Source organism: Phyllopteryx taeniolatus, chromosome 9 (assembly GCF_024500385.1).
Source record: "Phyllopteryx taeniolatus isolate TA_2022b chromosome 9, UOR_Ptae_1.2, whole genome shotgun sequence".
Classification (NCBI taxonomy): Eukaryota; Metazoa; Chordata; class Actinopteri; order Syngnathiformes; family Syngnathidae; genus Phyllopteryx; species Phyllopteryx taeniolatus.
This window is the reverse complement of record NC_084510.1, coordinates 22,465,885-22,489,116: the sequence shown is the minus strand read 5'-3', so window position 1 is coordinate 22,489,116 and position 23,232 is coordinate 22,465,885. Positions and strand designations below refer to the sequence as shown.

General features: G+C 40.5%; 2 protein-coding genes across 21 annotated transcripts in view; one reads left to right on the top strand and one right to left on the bottom strand.

Annotated features, from left to right (window-relative positions):
• Positions 1-13,046, top strand: part of cadpsb (Ca2+-dependent activator protein for secretion b) — an 81,121-nt gene extending 68,075 nt beyond the window's left edge. For all 18 annotated transcript variants that reach the window (XM_061784475.1, XM_061784473.1, XM_061784478.1 and 15 more), the window contains 6 exons: positions 727-801; positions 878-961; positions 1,695-1,727; positions 1,841-1,948; positions 10,479-10,583; positions 11,815-13,046. In XM_061784475.1, the coding sequence (XP_061640459.1) occupies positions 727-801; positions 878-961; positions 1,695-1,727; positions 1,841-1,948; positions 10,479-10,583; positions 11,815-11,991 (582 nt within the window). In that variant the 3' untranslated portion in view covers positions 11,992-13,046. The remainder of the gene's footprint in view (positions 1-726; positions 802-877; positions 962-1,694; positions 1,728-1,840; positions 1,949-10,478; positions 10,584-11,814) is intronic.
• Positions 13,047-13,821: 775 nt separating this feature from the next.
• The window catches only part of ca16b (carbonic anhydrase XVI b), a 110,862-nt gene continuing 101,451 nt past the window's right edge, over positions 13,822-23,232 (bottom strand). For all 3 annotated transcript variants that reach the window (XM_061784951.1, XM_061784952.1, XM_061784953.1), the window contains 7 exons: positions 21,934-22,027; positions 21,532-21,608; positions 21,293-21,421; positions 19,950-20,096; positions 19,712-19,854; positions 17,891-18,026; positions 13,822-15,308 (listed from right to left, as the gene is read on the bottom strand). In XM_061784951.1, coding sequence (XP_061640935.1) covers positions 15,168-15,308; positions 17,891-18,026; positions 19,712-19,854; positions 19,950-20,096; positions 21,293-21,421; positions 21,532-21,608; positions 21,934-22,027 — 867 coding nt within the window. In that variant the 3' untranslated portion in view covers positions 13,822-15,167. The remainder of the gene's footprint in view (positions 15,309-17,890; positions 18,027-19,711; positions 19,855-19,949; positions 20,097-21,292; positions 21,422-21,531; positions 21,609-21,933; positions 22,028-23,232) is intronic.

The following is a 23,232-nucleotide window of genomic DNA, read 5'->3' as shown; positions in this document are numbered from 1 at the left end:
AAAAAAAAAGTGTGTTTTTACTGCTCTTTATAAAGTGTGGTAGACTCGAGATGATCAACAGAGCACACCAGCCCACACACATAACGACATCTCCGCCAGCAATCGCGAGTCTCTTATACCAAAGCAGATGTCTCTCATGGTACCAAGACTGACCTGTGAGAAGCAGCTTGGTGCCACAAGGAAAATACAAAAAAAGAGAAAATAGAAGGAGCAAAGTTAACTGTTATTTGCTAGGTCCTTCGCCCTTGCAAACACTTCTTGTCATTCTTACCGTAGTGAATGACTTGCGTTAACGACGTTATACAGTGGCTCCTTTGTTTGTGTATGGCAACAGCGTCTGCTTCAGCTCGCTTCCTAATTGGCTTTCATGCTTTCACAACACAATCATTGAGTCCGTGCCGTTGTCGACCTTGGTGTTGACCACACACGAAGATTCGAAATCGTAATTATTGAACTAGTTAAACATTTGCGATTGTAGGCCCCGACTGTTTTCTCAGCAGTTCAGGGAGGAAAATTCACTTTTAACACACCCCACACCACAGGCTAATCACTCAGGGCAATCTTTTAGTGACTTTTGACAATTGGGAACTTGCTGACTTCAGATCAGAAGAGCGGAAAACTGCTCAAATGATCAATTATTGGTATGTGTGTACCCCACTTTATTTACAATATTCGACGATACAAACTCTGATAACTTTGATAACTTGATTATTTCTCACTTTACAGAAACAGTTTGCCTCGCAAATAGATGAACTGATTGAGGAAAGCGTGCGGGACATGATTCAGCTCCTGGTTGCAAAGGTGTGAGGTCACATGTTCCGTCGAATCGATGACATGAATCGCATTGATTCAATCTTGTATTTATCCTCTTGCGTAGTTTGTTGCCATTCTGGAAGGAGTGTTGGCAAAGATATCCAGATACGATGAAGGCACGCTGTTCTCCTCTTTCCTCTCATTCACGGTAAGATGCAGCTTTGTTTGTTTTACTGAAAATAATAATTTGTATCTATAACGAGTAATTGCTTAGATTTGACTTACAGATTTGACTTATTATATTACATCGAGATTGTTTAAATGTTTTCTTACACTATGATATACAGTGGAACAGTTCCTGGGCACTGGTGGACTTCTGATTTGTTCATATTGCACCCCCAAAACAATTATGTAAAGTGAAGAAATCTGTTTCAGTGTCCATCTGCTATTATAAAATCGTATGTGTAACTGTGCGGGTGATTTCTGATTTTTGAATATTGTTAAAGTCATACAGGTGTAAAAATAAGTCAATTAGTGTTATATGACCATTTAGAAACTATGAAACTCTTAAAGGGGGCTTATTATAGTAAAACTATCTGATTTATTGATTGTATACAAATATTTGGGTCTCTGTGGTGCCTGCCCACCCTTTAAGTGTGAAACTACACAACGAAGTGTTTCACGCGAATGCTGCAAAAAAGTTAAATAAATCACACAAAGTTTCTCCAGCTACACGAGTGAAGATTTTTTTATTTATTTTTTATTTTTTTCTTCGCGAACAAAACAGACTGCCGAGTTGCAAGCCCTTGACCTCGGAACTGTTTACCCACTTGGTCACTGTGCTGTCCAATTAAAAACGAAATTTTACATAATATGTCCTCTTTTAAATGAAATATCAACCTACTACAAATGGCAACTTTGATTTGTTTGTTTGTTTTCAGGTGAAAGCTGCCTCCAAGTATGTGGACGTACCTGTAAGTGACACCCTCAATTTACACTCTGCACAAAATCTTTGAATGCACTTTTTTGTGGACTCGCTTTCACGCTTCATGACAGTATGTCAGCCAGCTGTGCGTTTGTTTTGCAGAAACCCGGCATGGACGTGGCCGACGGCTACGTGACCTTTGTCCGCCACTCTCAGGACATGCTGCGTGATAAGGTCAATGAGGAGGTGTATATAGAAAGGTTATTTGATGTAAGTAAGATGCCGTCTCCTCCGCTCAAGCAGGGAGGGGGCCCTACAGAATGTGGCAAAACAACAGGGCAGAGGGAATAAGTCCTATTTGTTTTCTCTGAGAGCAGGAAAAGTGTTTCTTTCTGTCCTCTTCTCTCTTTCTCTGTCAAGCTCAGCTGCTGCCCTCTGCATTCCGGTCTGCATTACAACAGTGCTTTTGGGCCTTTGTCTATTTAAAAAAAAAAAAAAAAAACACTTTTATTTACAAAGAGTCCATAAAAGCATCCTCCAAAAAAAAAAAAAAAAAAAAAAAAGAAGGATTATATGAAGCAGTGCTCTCTGGAAAGAACATAGTGATCACGTGCATGCTTAGTGAACAACACAAAAGCGCTCCTCAGGAAGACACATGAGGCGCCTTCAGTGGAAATGCAAAATTGGAAACGCAGCGGGCTCACAGGCAGGTTGTCATGTGTTGGAGGGGGAAGAGAGCACTGTCTTACCCAAACATAATCCTGACGGGATACATTGACAGCAATGTGTCCTCCATGTGTGGTTTCAACAACACATAATGCCGTGTTGTGTGTGCTTTCACGTCATTCCGAACCTCCGTATGTGTCGAGACGCACGTCTCCGTCGCTGCGTGGCGGCTTTTGTGAGGAAGTGAGTCGGGTTGACACGCAGAAGTTTTGTGCAGGAGCCGCGTGCTGGATGAATCTATTTTTGTTTGTGTTTGATTTATCTATGTTTGTTTTTCCTTTTTTTTTTTTTTTTTCTTTTGCCGTGGCTCTGCTTTTGTGTGTGAGGAGGCCCTTGCTGGTCTCCTCCCTTGTCTGTGTCCTCACTTCCTGCCTGTGTCCTCTGTGTGGCCCCCAAAAGAGTCACGTTCAACTTCCTCTGATGAATTGTTCTCAAGTCGAAAGCCGCGTTTTTAAAGTGCCTTAAGGATGTCGGTGTTTTTTTTTGCTTCTCATCTGAATGCATTTCCATACATCAACTTTTGCATGCATGTCAAAGCTATCCTTCGATGTTGCCGGCTCTACTCGATCTCTCTTATTTCAACCCTTTTGGTCTCTTCTTATTAACACCATTCCTGCTGCCTCCTTTAGTGGAAAAAAAAAACCTGCAGTGGCTTTATTTACTGGATTGAAATCTATTTTCTTCACGCTGTTTTTACAGCAGTTCCAACTGTGCGTGCAATTGTGGGCACTGCTACTTTACAAGTTACTTTGTTTTATGTCTACAAATTTGTATCCACTACAGGTTCAAAATACATTTTCCATCCACATCACAGCTGTTTGAAAAAAACCAATAAACACTTTCACATGCTGCTCAGTGCATGTCAGAGCAACAGGGGGCGCTGTAACCACTGGGTGTATTTGAGCCAATCAGAAGCCTGAAGAAAGGCATTGGTGAAAAAAGTCCCAATAACAACAATGTTGAATGTAGGAAAATGGGAATCAAAGTTGTTGGACGATAGTGAAAATAAGAATAGAAACTATATAAAAATAATAAGAATAAAATTGTCAACAATATGTAATATGCAATCATATGTATACAATAAATAACAAAATTGCAGGTGGTTATGAAAAAATGTAATTATATTTGCGATTTGAATAGTATATATTTTGTAAAAATGTATTTCACATGGTAATTTTTCAAATCATATTATAATATGTGCCCTGCAATTGACGAGCAACCAGTTGGCACATTTATAGCAGCTTTATCTCCGTAGCCATTTCCATGCTGTATACACTACCGCCTTCGCTTTAAACACCATCATAAAAAAAATACAAATAAATCAGCTTTACAGATGCCACTTGTGCTCTGCGAAGCATGTGTTGCGTAACAACTACCGTGATATGTGGCGGTGTCACAGTACTTAGTTTTTTATTCAAGGTGTGTGGGAATGAGGAGTCTGTTTGATGGCCTGAGTTTATTTGTACAAGTTAATTGATGGCCACTGAAGAAATATGGTCAATATTTCGATATATCTGATGTTTATGTGGATGTGGCCAAAGTGAGCAACCGAAATGCAGCTGCATGCTGTTTATATCAGGATTTCCCAAGCTTATGGAGCGCAAAGGCAATCTCACAACCACCCAAAAATGTGACAAAAAGTATAAATAGTGCAATAATGATGAGATCGTCTTGATTTACTCACAAATGTACTTGCTCAGTCTGAAATCGTGACTTATTTCGTTGAACACAAAGCTATTATTCTATTATATGAATGGCAACAGATTAGTTAATTGTACTTTCTGCCATCTAGTGGCAGAGCATTTAATTTTTCTGCCTGTCACTATACGTCGCTGGCATAGATAGATGGGTGAACAAACATACATTATTAGTAGTAAATAAATTCTAGTGAAATTGGATACATTCCCGCAGCATACCCAGTGATCTCTAAAGGCAACACGATTGGAAAAAAAAAAAGTCTTCAGATGTGTAGTTTTAAGTGTCAAGTGTTGTTGGGAAGATTCCACTCTACGTGCTTGCCGGCGGAACTGCTGTAAAAATGGCGTGCATAAAATGCATCAGGGTCCAGTCAATACAGCCACTGGAGAGCCAAGAAGTGAAAAAAGTGGCACTTATCTCTAGTGTTGCGTTGTTTTCTCACATTATGTTGGTTGGCATGTTGTTTTTGGAGTCAAATAATCTTTCTGTGTACATCTTCTAGCATGACCCTCTTCCTCAGACTTGTGGCTCATTTTGCACACGTACTTGTAGAGCAGTCTCTTCCTCAGCACGCACACACCTGCCAGGTCTGCATGCACTGCACGTTCGACTCGGCTGTGAAGTGGACGATCATCTGTATAAACCCGGAACCCGCTCCCTTACGCTCCCCTTCCTTGAGTCCAAAAACTCTCCAGCCGTTCACCTTAGCTCGAGCCAAATTCACGTGAAAGCCGACGAGCAGACACGATGAAACTTTTGATTTGGACCCGATGAAAGCTTTTAAAGTTCTTTTCTTGGTGTTGGAGGTCTGATTTCTACTTGATGTTAGTGCTGCTCTCTTGTAACCTTGAATGCACACAAACTGGGACAAAGCAAAGAGAAGGTACACGGCAATAGCACTGCTTCAACCCCGCCTGCTCACCATTTACTCACTCTCATTCCTACTTTTCTTTTGCCAGTAAAAGCTCACCTAACAGTTGTTTTACCTCCAAACTCCAAGGCCGCTTTTCTACTACAATTGCTGGGCGGTGCAGCGTTTATGTGGCGCTATCAGCACATTTCCCTTATTGTTTCTCACCCCCGCCTGGCAGCTTAATTTGCAGTTTTTTGTGCACATGTCCAACTTCAGCATCTGGGACCTGAAACCACTTTGCACGATTAATTCTTAAATATCTCCCTAAACCAGGAATGCCAAGCAAGCATCCTTTATTTTAATTCATCTAAAGGCCCTATTTACTTTATTATGACTCAGACTGCGTGTTACTTAACCTGCCGCACACTGGGCGACGCGGCCGTACGTGACTGAATTATAGTTAAGGGTTAAATACCCAGGGGGTGTGTCTAAGGCACAGAAAGAAACCGGAGAAGACCATGCCCATCCGCTGGAACCCTGGTCAACGATCTAGCCATAAAAATGGTGTAAAAAATCATATATTCATATAAAATACTGCCAACTTTGTACTCTTACTCCTAGATCAAGCACATAGAATGATTGTTTAAAGTTTAGTCTTGGCAGACCAATTGCTTATTGTTCAATCACATTTCATGTTGTTTGGCTTCAAATCAAGACAAACAGTTCTCAAAATCTCAGAGCTGGACCTGTAAAGTTGGCACACTGACGCAGACATCAAGGCATACATTTGGAATATTTCTGCAGAGTTCGTGAAATATCAAAACAGACATTTTATCTTCAGTTAACGAAACCATTCAGTCCACATTGCAGTAACTCTCAAACGCCAGCGGGTGTCACTGGTGTCCCAGCAATTGTTCCCAGTGGGCGTTTGGCAGCGCCTTGCGTGTATGTTTTAATATTAAGCAAACAGTTCGTTGCTATATTTGCGTTCCGTTGTCGATCTGTCCCAGCTTGGTCTTATTGGAGAGAGGATCCCACAACCTTTTGGTCGCTATCTTCAAAAGAAGGAAAGGAGTCTTTGAAGATGAGAATCCAGATTTTAAGCTGCCATACAGTAGTCACTACACACATTACAGTGAATCAACAACAACAAAATATTTAAAAATAAATAAAAAATACCTAAAATAAATGTAGGTAACGACCGAGATTTTAACGCCTCAGACATAGTTGAAATATCAAATATACAGAAAAAATAATTGAGTGAACCCAATTTGGGCCTTTCCATGGCTTGCTGAGTATCTGAATGAGGCAACTCCCTGAGGACCATGTGACTTGAGGAATATTCCAAAATGTTCAGTGCAGTCAACGTGTTTAGATAACAGGACTGAGTGAAAAGCCTGGGACATGACTAAGGTGTAAATTTCCCCCCAAAAATGTATTAAGAAAATATACTAAAATATTAATTGGATAAGGGTTAAGAGAAATATGTAAAAATGTAACATTTCAAAAAGGATTTAATTTTACAATACTTTATGTTTCATGGGGACACAAATGGCACTGATTGGGTGGTATGTGCTGTAAACACTCTATTGGTATGACTTGGCAGTAGCCGGCTAGATTACGCTTTATACCTGGAAACGTTTTTTTCCACTTATGTGATACGACATTTTTTATTGGTCGGCCACTCATGAAAAGTAGTTGCACAATCTTGCACACTGCGCTGCAGTTCAGTGGCGTTCGCTCACGTCGCTCGGCGTGCGGCAGGCCGTACTCGCTGAAACGCGACAAGGAAAAGGATTATCCGTGCTGTTGAGTTAGCTGCTTATCAATAGCGACGGCATTAAGATTGTCAGTTCACTTCTAAAAATGCTTCCTGCCTGCATTTCTAGAACGACTCATTGAGATGTGCTCCACACAAAATGTGCTCATACATAAAAACATTATGTGAATTTTAGTGTTTATGGGCCATAAAAACACTACATGAAGTCGTTGCTGCATAATAAAAGAAAAGCAAAGTGCTCCTTGTTGCAGCTGTTGGAGCCATATAGTCCCCACTAAACAATCATACAGTAAATTATAATAAAATATGAATCCTCTTCTGTTCGTGGGATGACACACTAACAGACGCTGAGATGCAAGCTAAATTGTTAAATGTACTTCAAATCAATTTTCTTGTGATGTTGAAAATCCAATTTAAAGTGAAGATATTAGCTGTAAGGAGCTGATGTCACTATACTATAAGTGCATTATGCTTTTAAATACACTACAAGCTCCTCAAGTGACATTTGTAATTCCTCGTTCGATACTTTTTGAGGATTATGATGTCACGATTTATCGATTTTTCTCAACAAGATCCAACCTAAGATAATAGCTCAGCCAGTGAAATACAATGAATGGAGCAGCATCTCCACATTTATTTTGTTGTTGCATTTTCGCTTTATGTGAAAATACAATATTACAACTTTACTTTCAAGATTACTACTTTTTTCCCCCCCATAAAATCTCATAACAACGTCCGCCCCCGGCACCGTTAACCTGCAGAGCGCCGGTGGAAATTCAGCTACTGTGGGTCGAAGACGTAGGAGAGGTGGAAAGCGGGTTCTTCGGCAGAAAGAGAAGAGGAATGCACAGAGCCTAGAACTGAATGTGGGGGCTTTGAATGTTGGGACTATGACAGGAAAATCTCGGGAGTTGGTTGACGTAATGATTAGGAGAAAGGTTGATATATTGTGTGTCCAGGAGACCAGGTGGAAAGGCAGTAAGGCTAGAAGTTTAGGGGAACGGTCTAAATTATTTTACCATGGTGTAGATGGGAAGAGAAATGGAGTCGGGGTTATTTTAAAAGAAGAGTTGGCTAAGAATGTCTTGGAGGTGAAAAGAGTATCAGATCGAGTGATGAGGCTGAAACTTGAAATTGAGGGTGTTATGTGTAATGTGATTAGTGGCTATGCCCCACAGGTAGGATGAGACCTAGAGGTGAAAGAGAAATTCGGGAAGGAGCTAGACGAAGTAGTTCTGAGCATCCCAGACAGAGACAGAGTCGTGATTGGTGCAGAATGTAATGAACATGTTGGTGAAGGAAATAGGGGTGATGAAGAAGTGATGGGTAAGTACGGCATCCAGGAAAGGAACTTGGAGGGACAGATGGTGGTAGACTTTGCAAAGAGGATGCAAATGGCTGTAGTGAACACTTTTTTCCAGAAGAGGCAGGAACATAAGGTGACCTACAAGAGCGGCGGTAGAAGCACGCAGGTGGATTACATTTTGTGCAGACGATGTAATCTGAAGGAGGTTACCGACTGTAAGGTAGTGGTAGGGGAGAGTGTGGCGAGACAGCATAAGATGGTGGTGTGTAAGATGACTCTGGTGGTGGGGAGGAAGATTAGGAAGATAAAGGCAGAGCTGAGAACCATGTGGTGGAAGCTGAGACAGGACAAGTGTTGTGCAGCTTTTCGGGAAGAGGTGAGACAGGCTCTCGGTGGACAGGAGGAGCTTCCAGAAGACTGGACCACTGCATCTTGGTGGTGGAACCTCACAGTACAGGAAATCATACAAGGAAAAAGGTTAGCTAAGAAGAAGTGGGACACTGAGAGGAACGAGCAGAGGTGAATGAAATACATTGAGATGCGACGTATGTATGCCAGGTTGGACACTGAAGAAGGAAAAAAGGATCTCTACAGGTTGGCGAGACAGCGGGAGGAACAGTTAGAAAAATGGAGGCATGTACTGAAAAGCAGAGGAATGAAGATTAGCCGAAGTAAGACAGAATATACGTGCATGAATGAGAGGGGCGGTGGGGGAAGAGTGAGGCTACAGGGAGAAGAGATAGCAAGGGTGGAGGACTTTAAATACTTGGGGTCAACCGTCCAGAGCAATGGTGAGTGTGGTCAGGAAGTAAAGAAACGGGTCCAAGCAGGTTGGAACGGGTGGAGGAAGGTGTCAGGTGTGTTATGTGACAGAAGAGTCTCTGCTAGGATGAAGGGCAAAGTTTATAAAACAGTGGTGAGGCCAGCCATGATGTACGGATTAGAGTCAGTGGCACTGAAGAGACAACAGGAAGCAGAGCTGGAGGTGGCGGAAATGAAGATGTTGAGGTTCGCTCTCGGCGTGACCAGGTTGGATAAAATTAGAAATGAGCTCATCAGAGGGACAGCCAAGGTTTGATGTTTTGGAGACAAAGTTAGAGAGAGCAGACTTCGACGGTTTGGACACGTCCAGAGAAGAAATAGTGAGTATATTGGTAGAAGGATGATGAGGATGGAGCTGCCAGGCAAGAGAGCTCGAGGAAGACCAAAGAGAAGGTTGATGGATGTCGTGAGGGAAGACATGAGGGCAGTTGGTGTTCGAGAGAAGGATGCAGGAGATAGGCTTACATGGAAAAGGATGACACGCTGTGGCGACCCCTAACGGGACAAGCCGAAAGGAAAAGAAGAAGAAGAAGATGTAACTGTAGTTCATAGTAAATGTAAAATACTGTAGGTAAATTAAAGGTCCCATGTTTTGGCTATTTAGAACTCCATAGAGGGACCCTCCAACATGGATTTAGTATAAAAGTGTCAATTTCATTTAAAAAAAAATCACCTTGGTTTTGTCATACGAGTGTCCAGAAAAGGCCCCTCTGACAGCTACCTCTGTTTGACCCAAGTTTGAATCTGCTTTGTCCATATTTGGCTAAGACCGCCGCCTTTCATCCGATTGGTTGCCATCGTGTAGAAGCCCCACTTTTGGGAGGACACGTGTTTGTTATGTTGACAGCGCTGGCTCGGAAGCAGAAAGTGACGTAGATAAGCTCGAGACATTCGAACTACCTGATTTCACGTCTGGAACTCAGGAATTTGTGGATGATTTGAATTCATTCAGTGGGTACGGAAAGTATTCAGACCCCCTTAAATTTTTCACTCTTTTTTAATGCGGCCATTTGCTAAAGTCATTTAATTTCATTTTTTCTACATTAATGTACACACAGCACCCCATATTGACAGAAAAAAACGGAATTGTTGAAATATTTGCAGATTTATTGAAAAAGAAAAACTGGCTGCAGTATAACAAAGAGTGAAAAATATAAGCGGGTCTGAAAACTTTCCGTACCCACTGTATTTCACATGTTTACTGATGCAGCATAGAGACAATATTACATCCCAAATACTAGAAAAAGTTGGTTTGGTAAAATATGGCACCTTTAACAGTTAAATGAGTCAATAACCGTAATTAACAGCATAAAGAAGCATTTTCATGAATAGCTCTAAATTTACGGTAGATTACTACAGTATCTTACTGTATTTTGTAATATTGTAAAATACTCTTAATATCGCAACTTTGTTTTAACCGAACATTGGGACTTTATCCTCTCATTATAGATAATAATAGATACCTTTTCACGTACAAATATGATTTCATTCTGGTAATCTGCTTCTCAGTGTGGTTAACAGCACAAAGTGGCAGCTGACTTGTTTTTAATGGGGTCTTGTGCACGCGTGCAATGTGTGTGTTCTTGCTGGAGAGTGTTGTGTTTATGTGTTTCAGCAATGGTACACTGCCACCATGAACCTGCTGGGCACCTGGCTCACCGAGCGCATGGACCAGCAGCTGCACGTCTACCAACTCAAGATCCTCATCAGGATCACCAAGGTGAAGAGGGGGAGGGCCCCCGGGCTCAATATACACAACTCACAAAAAGTTTGAAATAAAATGCACTATAACCTCTACAGGTGAACTCAATTTGACCTTCTTAAAACTTTTAAATGCTCGTCGCACTCTTTCAGTAAATGTTTCATGACTTTCTGAACAACTTGCAGGCAAGTGGCTGAACAGCAAAACCAAAACATTCCCTGCTTCAATTAGAATTGGTGTTTACACAGTCCTCTTCATCAAGCTGTTCACATTTTGACATAACACCAACGTGTGGACCGGGGCTTCGGGCGGGCGCAGACACTTTAGAGCGCCCCGTTGTCAGCCATGAGGGCTTGCACGTCACAGAAAGAAAGATGGAAAAAAAAGTCCAAAGGTGGACGGGCTTCGCGCTGGTTTAGCTGCTTTAGAGCACCTCGTTGTCGCGGCATGGAAAAGCCCTGCGACGACCAGCGGAGGCTTTAAGCTGATATATTTTTGCAGCTCAAACATGAAGGGAGGTATCGGCATGAGAAAGATGCGAGACTTAAGTGGTATCCATTTTTCCAGATTGTAGTTGGGGCGTGGTTTCAGCACATTCAGCGGACATCAGAATCAGAATCATCTTTATTTGCCAAGCGTGTCCAAAAAACACACAAGGAATTTGTCTCCGGTAGTTGGAGCCGCTCTGTCAGTCAATTGACAGAGAACACTTTGGAGACATAAAGACATTGAGAAAAACAGTCACTGAGCCATAAAGGGTTGCTCGTTATCTGGTAATGCCAGTACAATTTAATTTTTTTGACAATTGTGCCAAAAGATGCAGAGTCCTCTAGCACTTAGAGCAGTTCGAATGACTAATCTCGCAATCTCGGACATGCCCAAACTGAGCGAAAGGCTTGAGTTTTCACAATTTTTAAGGCTCATTTTGTGGATTTGGTGATTTTTCTGAATAATTCAAACTTGGCATGTTTGTGAGCAACATTTCTTACAAAAAGCTGAATGGCAAAATTCACAACAGGTGTTTGATCGATGAAGCAAGTAAATATTTGGAAATGTGCTTTCAAAGGTTTTCGAGACGGTCGTATTGAGTTCACTTGTAAAGGTTGTAAAGTGCATTTTAGATTCATCCTGAAATTTCACCCACAAGCTGATTAACCCTAACTTTTTGTGAGTCGTCTATGTGTTTGTTGCGTACTGACCTGTACCCTCCATTATCCCCCACCACCCCCCAACCCCTTTCACCTTGCAGAAAAAGTACCGTGACTTCCGCCTGCAGGGCGTCCTGGACTCGACCCTGAACAGCAAAATGTACGACACGGTGCGCAATAGGCTGACTTTGGAGGAGGCCACGGCCTCGGTGAGGGAAGGAGGCATGCAGGGCATCTCCATGAAGGACAGCGACGAAGAGGACGAGGAGGACGACTAGAGCCCGCGCGCCCCACCCCTTCCCGCCCTCTTAATCACACTTTTGACTTTAGCCTGGTTAACCGATGCATGTACCAACTCAGATAGCCACACTAGGACCTCCTTGTCAGCTCGAAATGCCTATGAAGGAACTATAAACTAATAATAATAATAATGAAAAAAAAAATACTGAGGAAACAAGATAAAAGTAAAAAAAAAAAAAAAAAAGTAATAACCATTGATTGGCAGTTTAGCTGTGTCATAATAAAGATAGCACCGACTCATTCATTTCTAAATTCATTTCTGTGTTACTAAGCAATATGGAGAAGCATTTGTTTGAGTGAGAATAAATAGTGTGTGTCCCCCGTCCAATGCGAACTACGTACATATATGGCGCTTCTTTGTCGTACTCTCCATTCATTCATGGTACGTTGTCGTGACGATGAGCGTTTGCGTGTGAAAACTTTTCTTTGTCCGTTTTCAAGTGAACGCCAACTGCTTCGGGAGTGACAAGAACCCTCTGTGTTTTGTTGACGGCTCATCTTAGACACGCTTTGACCTTCAGCCTCAGCACGAGGGGATTCTAGAGATGCAATACTCTCCATTTTCGCTCCATTTTGATAACACGGGAGATTCTATTTTTATTTCCACATTCAAATAGAAAAAAAAGATGTCTTGGAAACAGGTTCTATTTTAATTGAGTTGCACTTTTACAGACAAAAGAGCAAAAATGATTTTTTTTTATGAACAACGACAAAAAAAAAAAAGTTGGTCTGTCTTTGTTGTGTAACTGTGGAATGAGATGTGTGGCATCTGTTTGGGTCTCACTGTTGTTCTGTATATATGATATAAATATATATATAAATATAAAATGCTGTACATTGCATTCTGAGCCATCGCTGCATGCCTGTGGGTTCGTACCCTTCCCGAACACTTTTTTTTCTCTCTCTCTCCAGTTTTCTGTGTCAATTAGCTGGTCGAGTCATTCTTGCTTTTTCTTTTTTTGCCTTCTGAACGCCAACAGTTGTAATATGCAAGAGCTGTGGCCTCCAAATAAAAATTATTGTACATGTGTCACTAACGCCTGCTTATTTGATACACTGATTATGGAAACATGGATATATGATAGCTGATGGAAGGATGCTACATTAATGAATGATGGGTGAATAGACTGATGGATAAGTTTCATAAATTTCAGAAGTGTGTGTGTGAGGGGGGGAATTGTTCAGTGGCCAAAGAACTACAGTGGATATAAAGTCTACACACCCCTTTTTCAAATGACAGATTTTTCTGATACTGTATGAAAAATCAGACAAAGGTGAATTATTTCAAAACATTTTCCCCATCAACTGAAAAAAAATTAAAATGAAAGGGAAAGTACAAATCAATAGAAAAAATGCAGTTGCATAAGTGCACACTCATAAGTGGGGAACAAAAATGTGTTCACAATTACATTAATAAAGCTTAGATGTTCTAATAGGCTTTTCCTGATATTTTAAATCAAGCTTTTGAGCTAACACTGAATGCTATTTCAAATTGTTCTTAATTTAAAATAATAATAATAACCAGCACCATCTCTGTGTCATTGACTTCTGAGTCACTGAAACAGGAAAATTAAAAAGAGAGAATGAGTGATTTGTAAGTGGAGTAACTGTTGTTTTATCAAAATGTACTAAACAATTTTCCAAGTTTTACCCAGTAATTCCACTCAGCAACATTTTTTATTTTTTATTTTTTAAGAGAAAAATCTGGAAAATTAATACGTATAAACTAAAAGTACGTCTCTGGCAAATAAGTGGTAACACATTGTTAATAGTGCTCTCTTTTGGTGAATAAAAAGCCAGAAAGCAGCTAAAGCATGGACCATTTAATGTTTCATATATTTAAGAAGGCTGAGTCACAATAGACAAAGTGAATCAACAATAGTGATCAACAGAACAAAGAAAGTGCCAAAGTGAAAAGTCAGTATCCATCAACAAAAATAAACGAACAAACCATCCATTTGATGACATTCAATGTGAAAATAAAAAAATAAAAAATAAAAAGGTGAAAGAGGTGATGGATAAAAGAGTGCTCAATGTCTTCATCAGTCTAAAACAGTGTTAAAAGGAGTGAGAAAGAAGAGGAGGTCCTTTAAGAAAGAAGAATATAGCCACTTTTGAGCTTATCTGTTGACCAAAGTGGCAAACAAACGTTTTATTTCCACTGGAGACAAAACACAATTCACAGGGAAGTAGTTAAAAAAAAAACAAAGCAAAAAAACAATCTCTTAAACGGCCAATTTCAGCGCTGACCTCAAACCAGTAAAAAGTACAACACCTTCACAATCCTCATGCATTTCTTAACAACCTTTATTTTGTATATTCATCTGCATATAGTTGAGGAAATGTATCTGCACGCTGACAATTGAAACTTCTTTTTTTTTTTTTTTTTTATACTTTTTTTGACAGTTTTTGGCTGATCAGCGTCCCTTTGTTGAAATGTTTCACAATAATAACATTTGGCAAAGCTGTGCGAACATGATCCAAACCCACAGCACTAAAACAGCCAGTCCACAAATAGGCAAAGAGTGATTGGCTATTAAGGATATAATATATAGAGATATATATTACAAAACAGTATAACAATATAAATCCCTGTAAAAAGCAATAAATGTTCACATTGGATGTCGTGACGAGCAAAAGAAGCCATTTTGTTTTGTTTACATGAGATATTGAAGTGTTGAGCCCCACGAGGAGTCATGTGACTACCAGCCTCAGAGTTTGGTGACAAAACAGGATGCAAAAAGGATTTTGGGATGCCAAACGGAAGCGGGTCACCTCGGCCGGGCCACATTCCCGGTCTTCATGCGGTGCGCGTGATGTCCTCGGGTGGAGTTAGGCAGTAACACTGACAGTTGAGTGCAAAGTGGACAAGAGCTGCTTGGTTTTTTTTTTTTCTTCCTTCCTTTCTTTGTCACGTTAACGGGGCGCAAACATTCGGGAGGATTTGAAGACAAGAAATGCTTGGGGGGGCGGGGGATAAAAAAAAAAAAAGGCAAAAACATAAATATTCAAAAATGTTTGTCTGTATAAAAAAGTAATAGTAAGGTTTTGTTTTTTTTCTTCATTATTTAATCAATAGTCTGGCAAAAAAGGCCTCGCAGGGGGGAGAAGAAGAAGTTATTTTCCAAATGAAGCGCCTTGACGGCGCCGGTCCTCAAACCAGCGACTCCATGCTCTCGGCAGGGTCGCACTGGTCCGCCATCACCGCCACCCCGTTAGTGTCCGTGTGCAAGGGGCCGCACTCTCCGCTAGCCGCCAGGCTCAGCATGGCTTTGTAAAGGTACTGGTACTGGTCCTGCGCAATGCACAAAAACGCATGTAAAACACGACTTGAAGCTCACGTACAAGAAACAAACAACAAAAACATTCTGACAGCGGATACAAATGGTTTGCATTTAGTATTTCTGTTTGGGCAATAAAAGAAAATATGAAAACGAAATATGAATATGTCTACCAAATGGTTGAGATGTCACTTGGTGATAAAAAAAAAAAAAAAAAACAACCAAAAGGTTCCAGGTTTGGGAACATTGTATTCACTATATTTTTGTAATTTTCATTTTTTTAAAGCTGTTTTTTTAATGCATGAAAATTTGAAAATAGTACCATAGTGACCATTTCCATTTACATTTCATCTAATACAGTGTCATACTATAGTATAGGTTAGAACAGTACAGTTGAGTTTAATATAGGTTAGCACTGTACAGTCTAATACATTATGGGGCAATCTAGTACAGTACACTCTAGCAAAATCTAGTATATTATAGTACAGTACAGTATACTATATATAATTATTGTTATATAGTATAGTTTATTATAGTACAGAGCACTACAGTCTAGTATAGTATAGTGCAGTACAGTCTCTCATATAGTACAGCACAGGCTAGAACAGTACAATAAAGTACAGTCCTGTATTGTATTGGTTATTACAGTACAGTCTAGTACAAAATAATATAGTGCAGTACAGTCTAGAATAGTTTAGATTAGAATTCAGTAATATAGAGCAGTGCAGTCCAGCAGAATCTACACTAGTTTTCCATAGTACAGTCTAGTATTATATAGTCTAGTAATGGAGGGGTATGCAATAGTTGTTGTAGAGGTGGCTGATGGATAAACAGGACATTGAAAGACTGTACAGAAAATTATTTGATTGCCCTCTGGTGGACAAAGCGTGTACTTGATATTAATGAGCGGCTATAAACTAGATCATTGAAACGAAACATCCACGTCAATGTTAGTACAATACTTGTCGGGTGCAAGCAACGTCATGTCGTGTAAATGTTATGTAAATTCATGTCCAGCTTCAGATTGTGTGTTTATGAGCCAGCTAGTCTGCCACCTCAGTACAGCTTCTATAAAAAAGAGCTTTGAGTGTTTTAATCTATAAGAGAAGAAATATCATTCCGTGCTTTTTTATTTATTGTTGACTTATTGTAATTAAGTGGGATTCAAGTGTATTTGTCTGAAATGTTGGTCAGATTCCAAAATGTACACTTGAGTGGGGTTCAACCTCAGAGGTTCTACTTTATTTGTATCTAAAAATAAAATGCAGACTTACAGTACATCTATTCATGGTGCGGTGCATATGGAAAAAACGAGAGCAATCTGCTACATGTGGAACGTCACGTGACCAAACCTGGAAAATGGAATAGCTGACTTCCTGTGCACCATACGCTAACGTGCATGACTACGGCTTGATTACATGATTGTCTATCCATCCAAAAATTCAAAATTCAAAAAAAAGATTTTCTTTATGGCTGGTGACATCACATAAAAGTTAAATTACATGAGTATCATTTATTATATGTGAACGAAGCCTCAACACTGAATATTGAAATCTTTGGTGGCCCTGTGGTGAAAAAGACATTGTAGATGTTTAAAGTTCATTTGATATGGTCTCTTTCGCCATTCACCTGAACGGGAAGGAAATGCGTAAGTAGGTTGCGCTTATACCTAATTGACACCCACCCGAAAAATGTTGACAGTTGCCAATGTTAATAGTTAACACCATACAGTAGATTTACTTGATTTCAAACGCATTTTACATTACCCTTGAAATAAATGGCCTACATCCATCCATCCGTTTTCCAAGCCGCTTATCCTCACAAGGGTCGTGGGATAGGCTCCAGCACGGAGCCTATCCCAGCTATCTTCGGGCAGGAGGCGGGGTACACCCTGATCTGGTTGCCAGCCAATCGCAGGGCACACATAAACAAACAACCATTCGCACTCACATTCACACTTACGGGCAATTTAGAGACTTCAATTAAACTACCATGCATGTTTTTGGGATGTGGGAGGAAACTGGACTGCCCGGAGAAAACCCACGCAGGCACGGAGAGAACATGCAAACTCCACACAAGTGGGGCCGTGGATTGAACCCCGGTCATCAGAACTGTGAGGCAGACACGCTAACCAGTCACCCACCGTGCCTAAATGGCCTACAGATGATTTGATTTAAAAAAAAAAAAAAAAAAAAAAAGCACGTAAAGTGCGGCGAAAACTCCTAACTTCCACTTACAACACAGGCTAAACCTAGCTGCTCGACTCTCAGTCGCGATGGACCACTCCCTTATACTTTGAGACCAATTCCTATTTAGACAGTTTTAGCACCATCTTGTCGCATCTGAAGGCATTATAGAATGAACACAGATACCATGAATTGGTGAATTTTTCAGCCAATAACAGAGGGTAGGTTAAAACATTTTTAAATAAATAAAAAATTCACAATTGGCGAACCGTTACTAGGCAGGTGATTACTGTATCTCGGAACAACCCTTTGTGAGCCCATGACACTGCAACCTGATCAGTTTCACGCAACTGTTAGTTGAACTGATTAAGATCATTAAAAGTACGATTAGGATTTCACGCTCCACTTACGATATCTGTGAAGACTCCCGGCCTCATGAGGTTGATCATCTTGGCCACCTGATAGATGTCGACCACGCCTTCGTTCTCCAGCTGCTGCGACAGCGTGGTGAGCGCGCACAGCATCCCCGCCGACACCGCGCCGTACCTGCCGGGAGGCGCAACAATCAATCGCATGCAGCTGCACAACACACATTTACTTGCTAAGAAGCAGTTTTGTACCTCAAAGAAACACTAAAAAAAGAAAATAACTGTGGAAAGAAGCGAAAGTCGCCTTGTAGAAGATCACAGGAGTAAAAGTCTTCAAGTATATGACATTTGCTGTACTTAAGAATCCAAAATAATTTCCTGATATTAAATGTACTTAAGTATTGGAAGCAAAATAATTTGATGGTTTTCATGTATTTTTCATTTATTTCTTGAGTTTACTTCAGTGGTGTAATTAAAGATCTGCATGTTGGCTAATGAGCGGAGTTAGCTAGCGAACATTATCTTGGCCATTCCATTAGTCATAGTTCAAAACAAACGCATGATAACGAAAATAAAATTCACGTTTTCACTTTACGGGATTAATATGAATTAGTAACGGATCACGTTGGACGGGGGAGTTTTTGAATGCCAGTATTTCTGTCACTTTAGGGGAGGCATATTAAGAGGTACTGTCAAAACAGTCTTTCACTTGGATGGGCAAAAACAATTCCTGTAAATACGCCTACAGATGTGTAACATTATCCACGTTAGCAACACCACAGGGGGTTTATTATTTTAGCTCTTTTGCTCATCATCTGCTGCTGGAGTGTCCGCAGGACGTGCTTCCAACTTTAGGAGCCAACATCACCGAAAGGTGCCTTGAAGACTTTCTCATTACACTCTCCTGTAAATCTGATCATTTCCATTGAGCTTCATATTCATTGTGTTCATTTGATGTTATGCTGTTTGGAAGGCATATTGGTCAAGCTCCCACACATTTTCTTATAAATTCACTGCAAGCAAAAATATTTCTGTAAACAGCAAAATATGTGAGCTTGCTGATTTTTGGCTAATGTTAGCAACATGATTTAGTCAGCAAGTTGGCTGTGTACTGTTTAATAAATACATTTAAAATTTCTGTAAGATTTTTATATGCATTGATACAGTATTTCACTATGACAGAGTGGACATGTTAAGCTTGACATCCAACTACACATAAAATGATAAAAAAAATAATAATATGATCATGAAAATAGAATCTACATGATGACAATGACTCGTTTTATGAAATAATTTGTTGTGTGATAAAATCAATTAAACAAAAATGTTTTAGTATTATTTAACCACTTACTACACGCACTGTAGTTTGCAGAGCAGTGTGCAGGATATACCAAAATCATGTACATCAAATTAATTATTATTATTTTTTTTAATAAAATGAAGAAAACAGACGTGTTGCACTGGTATGTGTGCAAATGTTTGGTCACCTTTAATAGTACCTCAGAGTTTCATTATTCTGCTACATTTTCATGATGACAAAATGTTTCTGATGAGGACACCAAAAGCACTTCATAGTGATATTGACCCTTAAATTCCATAAATTTTTATTGTGTCAGTACTCGCTCTGCAGGATTATTCATCTCCTTTGTGCGCCACAGTTCAGGCATTACGTCAACGAACATTTTCTTTTCATTTTATATTGGAGTAACAAAGCTGGTTAAATGTATCAGAGTAAAAGTATACATTTTATTTAGCAATTGAAGTGGAAATAACAAAATCAAATTATGTGAAAATTCAACTTCAGTACGGTAACAATGTACTCTGTTACATTACAAGAAGTGAAGCGTGTTTTAGGGAACATACTCGTCGTGCACGATGGTGGGGCCGTCTCGCGTCATGGCCTCCTCCTTGATGACCCTGATGAGCTCGAAGGCGCTGCTGAGAGGAGCGTCGGGGTTGGGCCACTTGGGGCACTGGAAGTGTCTCACCTCCAGAACGTAGTCGTCCTGACTCGCACGTGACGACAGGGGAGTTATGCACACGCGAAGGAGGCAATGACATCGCAAGAGGACATTTGAAAGCAGATGAACACTGGGGGTACCTGCGTGGCTTCCAGGATGAAATCGTGGATTATGATCTGCTCCTCACTGGAGAGGCACAGTCTGTCCTTACTGATGAGCGTGACAGTGAAGGCGATGCAGTTCATGGCCTCTTCACGACTTGGCCAGTAAACAAACTCATCCTCGGCCTGCACCGAACGGAGCAGAAAAAGTGTACGGCAAGAACTTGGCTTAAAAGGGGGAACTAAACCCAAAAATTAGTTTTTTGCAAGAATACATTGTATGTGCCAGCACTTGTCAAAACACGGTACTTTGAATGTTGTGTTTGTGGAATGAGAGTAAAACAGGATAATTATTCAACTACAGGAGGGCACCACGTTTATTAAAATCGCCATCAGCCGATGGTCGGCCGTGATGTCACAACTACAGTGCCTTGTTTCCAGCACATTTGAGTAAACTTGGTTTGTTCAAAATGGATCGGTAGGAACTGCAACTGTGTCAGGCTGTCAGCATCAGAGGTAAGTGTGGAGATTCATTTTCATCTTTTAAACTGCCTTTGAAAAGTTGTCCGCTGGCTGTCGCGGGCCAATAGGGCACTTGCCCCGCGAGGCTGCCCCGTGAGCAGCTAGCTGCTAGCCCCTCACGCCGGCGACTGGCGCCATATCCTACAATATTAAATCAATGACAGTGTAATTAATTATCGAATTTTTTTTTTGCGTATTAAATTAGCGAGTGAACATGATTTTGGGATGGTGTTGTGTTGACGTTGGTGGCAAAATAAGGCAGGATAACAACTTGTACGATCCCTAACGATGAGAAAAGTCAGCAGCCATTAACTGGCTCCATAAGCGGATCTCACGATGTGTTGCTTGTTGTGGCCAAATCTCTGACTGGTTTTGTTCGTAAATAAATAAATAATAATTAAATGTTCCTCTTTGTCTTAGCATAGCAAAAAAAAAAAAAAACGCCTGGGATGAGTTGTTTTATTTTGGTTTTGCACATTTTGCAATATTTTCATTGAAAACGTCAAATTCTGATATAGTGTGGAGGGCACCACATTATCCGAACTTAAATAAATGCGTAAATACATAAATCGGAACGGACGGCAGTCTATTACTAACCTAGGTAACACAGTAGAAAAGTCCTAACTAGAGTAAAGGCTGTATTTGTATGAAAAACCGCTGTCACTGGACATCCCAAGTGATGAGTACTTACGCTGCTGCGCACCTACATTGCATGTGGGAAAAGTTATAAACCGCAAGTGACTACCTGTACAATATTCTATATGTTTAATTTTGCTTTTCAGACAGGTTTTGACTTGATAACAGTGTGGCCTTCTAGACAAGCGAGGAGGATGTATTCGATATGTTTGCAGGCTGCTTACCAGGCCCTGGTTGTCAGGTAACATGACAATAATTTGTGCATTATGGTCCCAAATCATCCTCCAAAAGTCTGTGGTGGTGTGGGGCAAAGGATGCTGGGTAATGATGAACTCATTACTCCTGTAGTAACCCTGAGGAGATAAGAGAGCAGGCTTTTTAAAGATCATATTAGTGCACTATGCATTTGAATAGCAAATGTACAAATGGAATGGGCGAAGCTGAAGAGGTTGTGAGACTGTACCATTATGTAGGACGCATTAATGTAATCGGTTCCCTTCATGCCAGGCAGAGTGGTGAGTCCCACCCTCGCTCGCTCGGCTGTAGAGGCAGAAAAACGCACTTGAGTCAGGACCCAGACAAACTGGCTGATAGCAAACGCGTTCATTACCATTCCTCACTGTTGCTATAGCAACAACAACCTCCATTTCCCCTGGCCGGGCGCCAAGAATGCATAGACTGATTAACTTATGGGATTATGGAAATAGATTCTAATTTTGGACGACCAATTGTCTTCAATAATGTACGGCCTGGATACCAGACCGGCGGGATGGGGGAATGCTGCAGTGCTGTCTATTCATGCGAGACGGTGGTTATTTTCGCTTTATGAACAAACAAGCGGTGAAAGAACGGACGAGACACTCACATGGAACCACCGAGGAGTTGCGGTTCTTCTCCTTGTTGCAGTCTTTGTGAGCACTGAAACACTCCACGAAGCGAGTGTTGCATTGAGTCAGCAGCTGGTGACAGAGAAGGGAAAAGTCAATCACATGGTGTTCAAAGTCAATCAAACACATAGATTGTGAAGCCCACAATGGCGCTTCTTAATTAGTAAAATAGACATGCTCCTTTGGGAGTAAATGCAGCAACAGATAACAACAGCGGACCCCTTTTATACACAGTGAAATCTCAGTCAAAACAATCCATTAGGGGATGCTGATTAACCTCTAAATTGATCCAATTTGGAAACAAAACAAAAATTCCCATAGGAAATAACGTGAACAAGTAATTTGTTCCAGAGTCTAACTGTTGGTATCATAAAAATTTGTATGCGGAAGCTCGAGATAAGAGTTTAATCCGTTCCGTGGCCAGCTTGTAACTCAAAACATTTGTATCTTAAATCATCTTTCCTCATTGAAATTAAAGAAAAAGTAAAGAATTAAACAGTTATAGTTAGTAATTCATTTCGACTGCTTCTGGTGAGCGCAACGTGGCCACAGGGGGCGGGGAATAAACAGTCATGGATACACAAATGAAGACTTTCACAACGACTGACTCAGTGAACTGCATTAATATTAGTTGTTCTTTTTCGCAGAGGATAAGGAATATATGCCTGTGAGTATTGTTATAGTGTCTATCCAGACTGTTTGTGTTCAAATTTTATACATCACTTAAACGGTGACTATCGATGCTATTCATTAGGCTGTCTGTGGCATTTTGCTGTGTTAGCATTAATCTACCGAAAGGCAAAGTTGTGTGGTTGTTTTAAATACACACCTTGAAGCCTCTTTTTTGAAGAATTACTCATTATTTGCAAAACTGCTGTAGTTGTGAAGTGAGTTGTGTTATCTTAAATTGTTGCTCGTAAGTCAAAGCAAAAAATGTGTAAAAAAGTACAGGTGTAAAAACATTAAGATATACAAACAAAACACTCAGGTGTTAATTTTTGTAAGGGATAACAATGGCACAATATGACGGTAATGGTAATTCATGGCGCACACTTCTTTTGTTCAATGGCTAACTTGAGAAAATGTCTTCTCTTTTCTTCTTGCCTTGTGTTTTTCTCCTCTTAACCCTCTTTTTGGAAGATGTTCCCTCATTTTGGTGTCACAAAAAAGGCCCCAAAAAAGGCACCGAAAACGTTTTGGCTATCTCGTGAGGCACACTAATGTGTCTTCTGGTGATGTTATCCGTAAGGTTTGTAGCAAATTTGACTATTTCTGGA